We start from the raw sequence: 13898 nt of genomic DNA, 5'->3' as shown, positions 1-13898 counted from the left end.
CGCGGACACGGGGAGAACATGCAAACTCCGCACAGAAAGGCCCTCGCCGGCCACGGGGCTCGAACCCAGGACCTTCTTGCTGTGAGGCGACAGCGCTAATCACTACACCACCATGCCGCCCCATTAGCAATGTATAGAGTGGATTTCTGATTAGTTTAAAGTGATCTTCATTGAAAAAAAACAGTGCTTTTCTTTCAAAAATAAGGACATTTCAAAGTGACCCCAAACTTTTGAACGGTAGTGTATATGCTAATTGCTATCGTGTGTGCATGTAAGTATTCCTAATAAAGTGGCCATTGAGTTGAAGTTGATTTGCTGTCAAAGTCTGAAATGAGCAGATCCTTGCCAAATGCATCATCACCGATGGGGGAAGGGAGGAACGACTCAGTCAAGCTTCCACTGATTAGCGGCAAAATGGACAGATGAAAGGCGAGAGAAAGCCGAGTGCGGGTCAGAACCGATATCATGTGTGTGATGGTGGTTTGGCCTGAGGTGCCGTATGAAGTTTGGTGGATGTGTGGTGAAGTGTTACTGAGCAAAACTCCATTCATTTGAATGGGGCCAAAAATCAATGGAAGCCTATGGAGGTAAAAAGAGATGCGTGAAAACCAAGGAAAATACGAGTGCAGGTCTCAGATGAGGGGATGGATCTGTGCGGGGACTTGGCCTGAGGCATCAAGTGAAGGTTCTTGAAGTTTGGTCACTTGGTTAAAAAAATTGATGGAGAGTGAAAGTTTTTCTCCTCAAACACCATTCATTTTCAATGGGGCCAAAAATCAATGCAAGCCTATGGAGGAAAAAGGGATGAGCAAAAAGAAAGGAAAAATATGAGTGCGGGTCAGAACTGATTGCATGTATGTGTCGGGGGAGTTGGCCTGAAGTATCACATGAGGTTTGGTGCATCTGCGATGGAGCGTGTCCAAGTAGGACGAGTCGATTCATGAGCCCTATTCATTCTCTATGGGAAAAAAACAAAAGAAAAACGACAAGAACAAGAGAACGGGCGCATTGATCCAAAAGCTGTATACAAGCACACTACACCACTTCGGGCCAGACGTCTCAGAGTTGGAACGGTGTCTCTATCTCGAACGCCCTAGGAGGAGGAGTGGATCCAAAAAACGTGTCGGAATAAGGCAGAATAAGTAAACTTAAGAAGAACAATAGTGTGCTTGCCTTCAGCTGCTGTGTGCTTGAGCAAGCGCACTAATTACAGTAATACATAAATAAACAAGAGTTGGGCTGTCAATTATTATGAAACAAAACATTGTTTATTTTCAATAACGTAGTTGTTTTCAATTTAACTCTCTGGGGTCGAGATCTTCTCCAGTGAATCTCGACAGGTTTAGAATGAGTAGGTCATGTATTTAGATAAATATCTTCACAAGTTTTTATCACCCAAGCATGAAAAACATATTGACAGAAACTTTATACTTTACACTTTCCTATGTGCCCACTGCCAAATAATATTACAGTTTTTAAATAACCTAAATTAGATGAAACATAAAACTCGTCACCTTCCACAGTCACGCCAGAGTCAGAGCACTGACAGCCCACTTATGCATTCATAAAAGACTGTTCCCATGGTAACGGCATGATGATCACTTTCATGGTTTCGATTGGTTTCTCTCAGGAACGCCCACCGTAAACAGGATAAAATCTGTCAGACATAGTTCAGGCTATTTGGAGGTAAAACTTGTTGCGAGATGGCATGCGGATTTTACATGCTTTAGATGATTCGGACAGCGATTCAATTCAGTCTTGACAACTGCAACACTGATGATGAACAGTGACTCCAGCCGAAGAGCAACTCGAGTAAGTGTGAATATTTCTCCTATTTCTGATGAGCAGATCGGTTGATATCCGTGCGCTGTAGTGTAGACACAGGAAAAATGACTGAGCAATTTTTCCAGAGTTAAAAGTTTTCCTATAAAAATAGTTAAATTTTGCTCTATTTTGAGTTTAGAGAGTAAAATTTGGAGTTGGAGCAAAATTACAGAGTAATTGTGTAACAAAGTTGACTGTAGCTCTGAACTGGGTAAAATAGTACAAGAGTTAATTTCAAGACACACGGAATCGAGTCAAATACCAAAATAAAGTCAAATACCAGATAAATGAAGCTGTTGTAAAAAGCAGTTTTAGAACTGTGTTGGAATGTGTGAAAAAACACGACCTTACCCATTGGGACTTGACCTGATGGGATTAAGAGTTGGCAGTGGGAGGAGTTTTCACTCTTCTCATTGAATGGAATGGAAATTTTTTACTCTTCTCATTGAATACCCCTCCCACTGCCAACCCTTTATCCCAAAAACAACAGGACATACATTTTTTTGATGGCCAGTTAATTGTCCAAATCAATGGAGCAGATTTAAGTTTTTGTGCTCGATGCATTCCTCAGACTGAACAGAATCAGCTCAAGTGATCAAAACAGTTCAACACAATGGGTAAGGTCATGTTTTTCACACATTCCAACACAGATATAAAACTGCTTTTTACAACATCTTCGTTTATTTGTTTGTTTGTTTTTAAGTACAATAATGACATACAGACTAGAGAGATATTATTGTAGCTGAAATTGTGTTAATACAAAAAAGAATCAATCACATGACTTTGAAAATACTGCTTAGGTTTGTTGAAACTGACATCAGAGCACACTAAAATCATTAGAGTGCCAAAAAATACCCTCACACCCCAGAGGGTCAATTATGGCAGTTTTAGGTTTTAAAATACCCTTCAGGATATAATAATATAATTCATAATTGTGCATAATTAAGATGAGACAACCCCGATTCCAAAAAAGTTGGGACAAAGTACAAATTGTAAATAAAAACGGAATGCAAAAATTTACAAATCTCAAAAACTGATATTGTATTCACAATAGAACAGACAACATATCAAATGTCGAAAGTGAGACATTTTGAAATTTCATGCCAAATATTGGCTCATTTGAAATTTCATGACAGCAACACATCTCAGAAAAGTTGGGACAGGGGCAATAAGAGGCTGGAAAAGTTAAAGGTACAAAAAAGGAACAGCTGGAGGACCAAATTGCAACTCATTAGGTCAATTGGCAATAGGTCATTAATATGACTGGGTATAAAAAGAGCATCTTGGAGTGGCAGCGGCTCTCAGAAGTAAAGATGGGAAGAGGATCACCAATCCCCCTAATTCTGTGCTGACAAATAGTGGAGCAATATCAGAAAGGAGTTCAACAGTGTAAAATTGCAAAGAGTTTGAACATATCATCATCTACAGTGCATAATATCATCAAAAGATTCAGAGAATCTGGAAGAATCTCTGTGCGTAAGGGTCAAGACCGGAAAACCATACTGGGTGCCCGTGATCTTCGGGCCCTTAGACGGCACTGCATCACATACAGGCATGCTTCTGTATTGGAAATCACAAAATGGGCTCAGGAATATTTCCAGAGAACATTATCTGTGAACACAATTCACCGTGCCATCTGCCGTTGCCAGCTAAAACTCTATAGTTCAAAGAAGAAGCCGTATCTAAACACGATCCAGAAGCGCAGACATCTTCTCTGAGCCAAGGCTCATTTAAAATGGACTGTGGCAAAGTGGAAAACTGTTCTGTGGTCAGACGAATCAAAATTTGAAGTTCTTTATGGAAATCAGGGACGCCGTGTCATTCGGACTAAAGAGGAGAAGGACGACCCAAGTTGTTATCGGCGCTCAGTTCAGAAGCCTGCATCTCTGATGGTATGGGGTTGCATTAGTGCGTGTGGCATGGGCAGCTTACACATCTGGAAAGACACCATCAATGCTGAAAGGTATATCCAGGTTCTAGAGCAACATATGCTCCCATCCAGACGACGTCTCTTTCAGGGAAGACCTTGCATTTTCCAACATGACAATGCCAAACCACATACTGCATCAATTACAGCATCATGGCTGCGTAGAAGAAGGGTCCGGGTACTGAACTGGCCAGCCTGCAGTCCAGATCTTTCACCCATAGAAAACATTTGGCGCATCATAAAACGGAAGATACGACAAAAAAGACCGAAGACAGTTGAGCAACTAGAATCCTACATTAGACAAGAATGGGTTAACATTCCTATCCCTAAACTTGAGCAACTTGTCTCCTCAGTCCCCAGACGTTTACAGACTGTTGTAAAGAGAAAAGGGGATGTCTCACAGTGGGAAACATGGCCTTGTCCCAACTTTTTTGAGATGTGTTGTTGTCATGAAATTTAAAATCACCTAATTTTTCTCTTTAAATGATACATTTTCTCAGTTTAAACATTTGATATGTCATCTATGTTCTATTCTGAATAAAATATGGAATTTTGAAACTTCCACATCATTGCATTCCGTTTTTATTTACAATTTGTACTTTGTCCCAACTTTTTTGGAATCGGGGTTGTATACAAGTTATAGTTATGTCGTCTTGAACAGCATATATTTAAAAACTAATTAAATATGACTAAATTACGTATTTAATTGTGTTTTCCAACTTGTACATTTTTTATTTGTGATTTTTTTTATATATATATATATCAAATATTAAAATCTTCAGACGTATAAACAAGTCTAAATTGTTGAAAAATAAAACGAATAATTCAATTTAAAAAATTAATTATTCTGAAACATGACATTTGTTTCCTTATTTTCAGTCTTTTTTTTTTTTTAATTGGGCAGAGGAACTAGATTAAAGAAATTTAAATTTAGAAGTGTAACAGTATTTTTTGTGGTATTTTTTTAATTAATTGTAAACAATAAAAAAAGAGCAGAAATTAAAAAAAAAAAAAGACACACACTGGACTGTTACACATCCAATTCATCTCATTTCATTTCCCAAATTAAAAAAAGCACATTACTGAAAATAAGCAAATAATGAAATTATATTTCATAAATTTTTATATTTAAAGCATATACGCAGAACCATGGCCTCACTTTTTGTTTATAAATGCTTTGAGACCTCAAGAATGGCACAGGAATAGTTTACAATAAATCTCATACAATAATTTTTTGTATGAGTTTTTTTTTTTATAAGCGTTAACAATAAATCTCATATAATAATTTTCACGATTAAAATTATTTATATAGGTAGCGGTCTGAGTGAATGACCTTGACATCTGTGACGTCACAGCAGGAAGGCTACCGGCCTCATCGCCATTTCCGTTATACTAAAACACAGAGCTAACTGCAACTCCGATCCTCCATTTTGAGCTAATTTATCGCCATGCCACATAGATGTGGTTTTGGCCGGTGCAGCAACACGACAGAAGGTGGATTTACGTTGCATTCATGGCCCAAGAATGTTCAAACTGCAAAGATTTGGATGTGTTTTGCGAGAAGTTCACGGGCACATTGGGCGCCTACGAAGTGGTCTCTCCTCTGCTCTGCACATTTAATGAAGACTCGTACGAGACCTCTGATCTGTTGAGGAGCGTTGACTATAAACCCGGATTGAAAGAGGGTACAGTATCAACAATTAAAGGAAAAGAAAACTACAAGAAAAGGAAAGTAAGTTCAGCTGCACCAGTTCTCCCGGAGTGTGAGGCGAGCAGTAATGGCGGAGTACTCAGTGTGGAGAAAATGGAGAACGAGTGGACCAGCCGTCTGATTTCTCTGCTGGATATGCTCACCTCAGCAGCAATATCTCACCCTTACGTGGAAGAAGCGAATGAACAAAGAACTGAAAGTCAGATTGTTTCAAAACAAATCAGCCACAATATCGACCTTCAAGAAGTGAGAACAGAGACGGGTAAGCTGCGATTCTCATTTGTTTACCTGCATTTAGATTAATCCCTGTAACTTGTATTGCGTGTTTAAGTTAGCGGTATAAGATTATTTAATTTGCTTCAGAATGTGATTGTCTCAGTTCATCTGATTATTTAATTAGGCTTTTATGTTTTATCAGTGAAAATGCATGCATGGACATGTATGTTGCATAAGTTATAACACCCATCCTGTTTTAATGAGAGTCACATGAGACTGTCAATTCAATTCCATCCAATTCTCTAGACGGCTTTATTTTGTAAGGTGGGGGCCTCCGTGGCCGACGTGTTACTATGGGATTCACTTTCCGATGGTTCAAACTGATACGGTTCTACGTGTATTGAGGTATTTCACCCACGTGACCAAGTCATGTGATGCTGCCATTTTGGACGGCACGGCTCGAATCAGTTTGAATGCGAGGAAGGCGACAAACGAAAAACATAAAAGAAAAAGGAGCGAGATGCAGAAAACACCTTCACTATCCAGCGACGTAGGGCATTTACAGGGCGAGCAGAGGGAGAGGTATTTGCAAAAATTGAGGTTAGCAGGCTTAGAGAACAACGTTTACCTGCTTCCACCAGGATTGTTCACTGACGTACGGAAGTACACGAAGCCCTCGTCTTTACCTGACTTCGGCCCACATGATCTGTATACCTATGTCGTTAAAAACCCATCGCCATACACAGGTATTGATCTGAAAGCGTATAAGAGTTTGGATGCCTACAAATATTTTGTGTCAGGCTGGGTAACATGCCTACATCAGCGGGTCGTCCCTGGAGCCGGTGGTCGCCATCTTATTACAGCTAAGGTTTGTTCACATTTTCATTTACTTTCGGTCCTCAGGATAAACAAAATGTTATTAAATGTCATTGAAATAACTTCTTAGTCTGTTGAGACATGGCCCGTTATAAATTTGCTGTTACCAGGCAATGATGAAGAACTGTATTATTAGGGTCGGTGTAGTTGTAGCAGTGCACTAGCTGTTAGCATTAGCTAATGTCAACAACAGTAGCTGGTATGTTACTGTAGCAATGTTTACGTTCAGTCATTTGGATGACTGTTAAAACCTTTCAGTCTCAAGTTTTTCCTTTACTGTATTTACTAGTTTACTGAGCTAGCGCGCTCGGGCAAGCTGGGAGCTAGCGCGCGCTAGCTCCCCGGCGGCCGGTGCGCGCTAGCTCAGTAAACTAGTAAATACAGTAAAGGAAAAACTTGAGACTGAAAGGTTTTAACAGTCATCCAAATGACTGAACGTAAACATTGCTACAGTAACATACCAGCTACTGTTGTTGACATTAGCTAGCTTGACGTTCAAAATGGCAGACACCGGGGCGTCACGTGACTCTGTGATGTCAGGTGAAAAACCTCAATAGCAGTAGCATGTACACACACTCCAATTTCAGGACTATCACAGTCAGATGTATTACTATCTGAGGAATCTGAAGAATCTCCAGTAAATCCGAACGAAGAGGCCATTACAACCACTCTCGCCTGCCGAGTCTGGCTTTGGTCTATAGCTGTAAAAGGCCTCGGCCTTAAAACCAGTTACCGCAGTGACATCATGCACTCAGGGCTGGCTGGCTCAGCGGGGCAGCTCCAATGACAACTTTGCGGTCGATTTTAACTCTCAAAAACATATATTTTTTATTCCCATTTATGCAGCATACAAGAGTCAAGGATGGAGATGCTATCCACTCAGAAATATATTTAAAAATAAAGGCTCTGTGTATCTCCTTTAATTATGATATTAATATTGTGATTAACGTTGGTAGATTTGTACAGTGATGGAAGATCATCATGAGGAGACACTGACTTGTACAGCGTGAGGTCGGTTTGGAGCTGCGAGGTTCTGGCGCTGACCCGTGGCGCATGCTGGGTATCCTGAGGGTGTCGCATCTCGATGGCTTCCTGAGGGGTCAGGTGCAGAGTGACAGGGATGACGGGCAGGATGCTGATATACCTGTGTACACACACACACACCTGTTGTTTTAATCACAGGGTTTCCCATACATAGACCATTGTGTTGCGCAGCGCCACACAATGGATTCCTATCGCCACACAATCAGACTCGCGATTTTGGAAAAAAAAAAAAAAAATTCCGTTGTGTATCGTTCCGTTCATTCATAGTGCTCTTTCTTCTCGTTCACGCGCGCGCGCACACCCACGCAAAGAGAGAGAGAGAGACGTGTCCACAGGCCTGCCGGTGCGCATATACCCGGACTGCAAGTAGGCCTGTTAAGCTAATTAAAAATAACGCAGCCTTCCCGATTCGCCTTCCGACCCCTTATTTTAAAAGGTAGCCTACGTCGTGCTCGTGATGAGCTTATCATAGCCTTCTTGGCTTACAGGAAACGGACATCCCCGAGTCAGGCTATAAACCAATTTTGATGCATACAGTAGCAGCTTGACGCGAGGAACCGGCCTTATTGCATTATCCCGTTTATCCCGCTTCAGCAATGACTTCCCTTATGATAGGGCACTTGAGTTTTTTTTCAGGAAGCCACGCAGAATTAAATGTTCTGATAGGGCATGCAGGCTTTGCACCATAGGGTAATGCTTTTTCATTATCGTTAGTTGCCTTGGTGTTACCTTAAGTGGTTTCTTACATCTAATTATGATATTTTATTATTTTGTTGTCACATTATACTATTTATTTCATTTTAGTATTGGTTGAGGTAAGTGTTGAGTTCAATATTTAAAATAAAAACCTCCAGCTTGTTTTTTGCAATTTATTCCTTGAAATGTCAACTAAAGAATGATTGAAAGATTGCCACCAAAAAGGCAAAAAACTAAGGTAAAAACCAGAGACGCACCGATTGACCGGCTGCCGATCGGAATCGGCCGATTTTCACGTGATCGGCCATGACTGGCGACCGGCCGGTCAAAATTAAAATATGCCGATTTTCTGCCGATCAAAACTTGTGTATCACATAGAGATGAAAGTGGAAATACTCGTAATTCACAACTAAAAAGACTGCAGCTACACTGGCAGCTTGAACATGCTTTCTAGTGCGATTGTGTTGCGCTCGCGCAGAACAGTGTCAGTCCTGCACGCCTAACGAGCTCCGGCGCACGCGCCGTTAACAACAAAAAAATTTCACTATATTTGGATATCCAAATATAGTGAATTTTTTTTTTGTGCCAGATATTGGATGTGAAAAGAAGAAAATGTTTGTGGTTGTGTGAATTTCCCATTACAGGAATTAATACGTTAGCCTGTTACCAAACATCTAGTTAGAGTTGTACAAAGAGAGAGAGAAAAAAAATGTCTTTTTGTTTGTTTTGCAGCCTTGGTTGCACTTGATTCCATTGGAAATTACTCTACAAATACACATTTGACAAAGATGATAGAATGGCTATGGTATAAGTATGACTGGAAATTATTTTTGTGTTTTGATACTGAATGAAGATATGGGTTGTTCTACAGTGGCATGCAGAAGTTTGGGCACCCTTACTGAAAATGTCTGTTACTGTGAATAGTTAAGTGAGCAGAAGATGAACTGATCACCAAAAGGCATAAAGGTAAAGACGACACATTTCTTTTCAGCGTTTTCCGCAAGATTTGTGTATTATTTTTGTTTTGTACAATTGGAGAGTGAAAAAAGAAAAGGAACACCATGCGAAAGTTTGGGCACCCCAATACATTTGAGTCCTCAAGTAACTTTTCCCAAGGTTCCAGACCTTAATTAGCTTATTGAGCTGTGGCTTGTTCAAATTCTTCGTTAGGAAAGGTCAGATGATGCAGATTTCAAAGCTGTATAAATTCTCTGACTCCTCAAACTTGTCCCTAAAATCAACAGCCATGGGCTCCTCTAAGCAACTCCCTCGCATTCTGAATAATAAAATAATTGATGCTCACAAAGCAGGAGAAGGCTACAAGAACATAGCAAAGTGTTTTCAGGTCGCTGTTTCCTCAGACTGTAATGTTATTAAGAAATGGCAGTTAACAGAAACAGTGGAGATCAAGGTGAGGTCTGGAAGATGAAGAAAACTTTCTGAAAGAACTGCTCGTTGGATTGCTAGAAAGGCAAATAAAAACCCCTGTTTGACTGCAAAAGACCTTCAGAAAGATTTAGCAGACCCTGGAGTGGTGGTGCACTGTTCTACTATGCAGCGACACCTGAACAAATATGACCTTCATGGGAGAGTCATCAGAAGAAAACCGTTCCTGTGTCCGAGCCCCAAAATTCAGCGTCTGAAGTTTGCAAATGAACATCTAAATAAGCCTGATGCATTTTGGAAACAAGTCCTGTGGACTGATGAAATCAAAATAGAACTTTTTGGCCACAATGTGCAAAGGTATGTTTGGAGAAAAAAGGTGCCGAATTCCAGGAAAAGAACACCTCTCCGACTCTGAAGCATGGGTGTGGATCGATCATGCTTTGGGGTCGTGTTGCAGCCAGTGGCACAGGGCACATTTCACTGGTCGAGGGAAGCATGGATTCGAATAAATACCAGCAAACTCTGGAAGCAAACATCACACCATCTGTAAAAAAGTTGAAGTTAAAAAGAGGACGGGTCCTACAATAAGACGATGATCCAAAACACACCTCAAAATCTACAATGGAATCCCTCAAGAGGCCCAAGCTGAAGGTTTTGCCCAGGCCCTCACAGTCCCCTGACCTAAACATCATTGAAAATCTGTGGATAGATCTCAAAAGAGCAGCGCATGCAAGACAGCCCAAGAAACTTGTAGAACTGGAAGCCTTTCGCAAGGACGAATGTGTGAAAATCCCCCAGGTAAGAACTGAAAGATTATTAGCTGGCTATAAAAAGTGTTTATAAGCTGTGATACTTGCCAAAGCGGGTGTTACTAGGTACTAACCATGCAGGGTGCCCAAACTTTTGCTTCGGGCCCTTTTCCTTTTTTGTCATTTTGAAAATGTAAAAGATGAAAAGAAAAAATTGTTTTTGCTTAAAATATAAAGGGAATGAGTCATCTTTAACTTTATGCCTTTTGGAGATCATTTCATCTTCAACTTGCTGAACTGTTTACAGTAACAGCAATTTTGACCAGGGGTGCCCAAACTTTTGCATACCACTGTATAAGGCGTAAGTTTTCAGATGTAAATAGGCTTATGAAAGTGCGTTCCATAGTAATAGGCAAATAATATATGAGGGGGAAGTTGTTTTTGTGCCAGATATTGGATGGGAAAAGAAAAATGTTTGTGTGAATTTCCTATTTCAGGAATTAATATGTTAATACCAAACATGAAGAAAGATTTTACAAAGAACAATGTCTTTTTGTTTGTTTTCAACCTTTGAGGTGTTGAAAATTTATTACTGAAAATCTGGCAGAATGTTCTATTAAAGAAAAGATAAAAAGAAAATAGTCTGTGTGCGTGCTGTGAAGTGGTTTGAAAAAATGAAATCGGAATCGGCCAAAATCGGTATCGGCAGGTCACACTCCATGGGAAATCGGAATCGGCCCAAAAAATCGCAATCGGTGCATCTCTAGTAAAAACTAAACTTTAACTTCAATTTTGGTGAGTAATTTTCATAAATTTAAAAGACAGGTTTTCCACCATCAAGCCCAGCAAACTAATGGCCTGCCCTGTAATGTAAAGTTGGGTCGAGGAATGAAACCAGGCAGGGTTCTGGGAAAAATTGTTTTAGTTGTCTTCTCTTAAAGAACTTAAAAGAATTTGGATTGAACTGAATAATCTCAAATGCTTCTTGTAGCTTTAAAATAGTCCCAGCAGGTGACTCTGAAGAAAAATACTGTGTGTTTGAACACCGCCCGCTGTAAACACTTTGCATACACCCCAATGACCGACTCCACCGACCGCCACGACACCACCGCGCACGATTCCCTCATCGGCACAGTGGAGCACCACAAATCGCTACCTGGTCTGTGGGAAACACTGAATCAATTACTATTTTTTGATGGTTCAGTACATGTTGTTATTCATATTGGAAATTCACACACACACAGTGACTGTGCAGTAACCGGTGTTCACCTCTTAGCCAGTGTGATGTTATAGTAGCCAAAGAGTGAGGGCCAGTAACGGAATGACAGTCGCCTCCACACTTCCTCATCCTCCGAACCCCATGTGATCTGAGGACTAACAAATGGGGCGGAACCTGGAGGATCCACTCCCTGCGATTGGTTCTCAGGCACAGGGGTGGGATCTGGAGCAGGAAGTACACTGAGGGTGCTAGTTGGGTCTCCGCCTGGAAACACAGGAGCCACGCCCAGGTGAGGAGGAAGCCCCGCTTCTCCCAAAGGGCTCTGTTCTGACACCTGAGCGGCCAGGTACGTCCTCAGACCGGCGGGGTCGGTGTACACCAGGATCCCGATCCATATCACAGTGCCAACCTGCGTGCACAGACACACACACACGGATTACAGTGAGTAATGATGAGAAGGGGCATGTCGGTTTCACACACAGCACTGCAGATTCGTCTCACCATGATGATGCGCTGTGCCAGACGGGTACGCGCCAGGAAGTAGATCACGCGGAGCCTCTTGGGTAAGCGCAGGTTCCTAAATGCTGGGGCCTGAAGTGTGATTGTGTGGGGGGAGGGACGAGGAGGGGGCGGGGCTTCTCTGTGGCGTAAGGGGCCGGGTTTAGGAGGGGGCATCCCCGCCTCAGCTGGAAGACGCCGATTCAGATCAGCCAGCTGTGTGTGGCGGTGAGAGCGCGAGAAAATTTTAAATAAAATAGAAAAATTACATTCCTCTATTAAAATAATTAAATGATATACAGAAGAATCAATATCAATGTTTAAAAAAGAAAAAAATGTAAAAATATTTGACTTTGCCCTACTCCATATTCCCTACTAACAGCAAAGTGTGTTATGGGTAGACAATAAGCCACACTGGATATTTTCTCCCTCTCTCTCTCAACCATCAGCCTGTTGTGGAGGAGGACGACATGGTGTTACCTGTGCAGGTGTTTCTGCAGTCTTACTGCTGATTACTGAATTATCTGGTTGCTGGTCTGTCTGTTATAAAACAGCACTTCTGTGTGTGTTTTATACTCACCTCCATGCGGCGGATGTCGATAGAGAGCACAGTGGTGAAGAAGAACATCTGCAGGAAGAAATCGGAGACGAGACCCACCACAGCAAACAGACAGAACTCCTACAACACGAGGAAAACACCGAGAGCTGCGTCAAAAAGGAACAAATGACGAGGGAACAATCCGAGAAAATTCTGCTTCAGCTGGGATTCGAAAGAGAGATGTGGAACTACACTAGGGCCTAAACAACGGAGTTTAAAACGGAGCCTTGATTTTCAGTTTAATAATTAAACTGAACTAATCTCATTGGAGAAAGGAAAGTGGAGAGATTTTAAGAGCTGATGGGTTTTTAGATTTTTTTATATACAACAGCGACACCCAGTGTTCAAACCAGGAACTTTTCATTTCTTTACCCTGATAGATTTCTGCCATACTTTTAAAATTGTTTGCTCTGATGGGTAAGCAGGTTAACAGGACTCGAGCTTCGCATTTACCTCAGGGCATTTTTTAGCATTTATTATTGTTACAATCAACACAGGAGTAAAACGCAGCACGGTTTTATAATTCTGTAAATAAAAAACAGGATGAGTAAAGCGGATTATCGAGGAATTTTTACAACCCGGTCTGAGTAATGATTAAGTACGGCTTATAATGCTGGTCTCTGTGTATGTGTGTGTGTTTTACCTGAATAGCAGGAACTAAGGTGAAGTATCCAATCAGGATGATAACCAGCTCAGTGGCCATATTCTTCATGATGGACCAGCTCTCACTGCTCAGACCTGAAACACGCACACACCTTTTACAGACCTAGACACACGTTTTACAGTCAGTACTTTTAGAACACTGTTACTGTAACAACTCTGTTTAAATATTTAAAAATATATATATTTATTTTAATGATTCTATAATTATTTTATTTTTACCCAGGACACACCAATCTATTATACTTTTATTTTATATATATAATTCTGATAGCAGAGATTTGAATACCAGCTAATATCAGACACTGAGGAAATACAGCTCATTTTTAGTTTAACAGGAAAATAATAATTACATTTATACCTAAATAACCTGTTAGCAATAAAAAGATTAGAGTAGCTTGGATAGGAAATATCAGATCCAGTCTGATTCTGATGTGCTTTAGACCAAAATATTGATATCTGATATTCAGTATTGGATGTGTACATCTCTAATT

General features: G+C 40.8%; 1 protein-coding gene across 2 annotated transcripts in view; it reads right to left on the bottom strand.

Annotated features, from left to right (window-relative positions):
* Window positions 1-13898, bottom strand: part of scap (SREBF chaperone) — a 59829-nt gene that overhangs the window by 27993 nt on the left and 17938 nt on the right. For both annotated transcript variants that reach the window (XM_060900462.1, XM_060900461.1), the window contains exons 10-14: window positions 13388-13482; window positions 12727-12825; window positions 12150-12362; window positions 11699-12057; window positions 7552-7698 (exon numbers count right to left, since the gene is read on the bottom strand). In XM_060900462.1, the coding sequence (XP_060756445.1) occupies window positions 7552-7698; window positions 11699-12057; window positions 12150-12362; window positions 12727-12825; window positions 13388-13482 (913 nt within the window). The remainder of the gene's footprint in view (window positions 1-7551; window positions 7699-11698; window positions 12058-12149; window positions 12363-12726; window positions 12826-13387; window positions 13483-13898) is intronic.

The sequence above is a fragment of the Neoarius graeffei genome, chromosome 19 (assembly GCF_027579695.1).
Source record: "Neoarius graeffei isolate fNeoGra1 chromosome 19, fNeoGra1.pri, whole genome shotgun sequence".
NCBI classification, from domain to species: domain Eukaryota; kingdom Metazoa; phylum Chordata; class Actinopteri; order Siluriformes; family Ariidae; genus Neoarius; species Neoarius graeffei.
The sequence above is the reverse complement of the archived record's forward strand: the minus strand, read 5'-3'. Positions and strand labels throughout refer to the sequence as shown.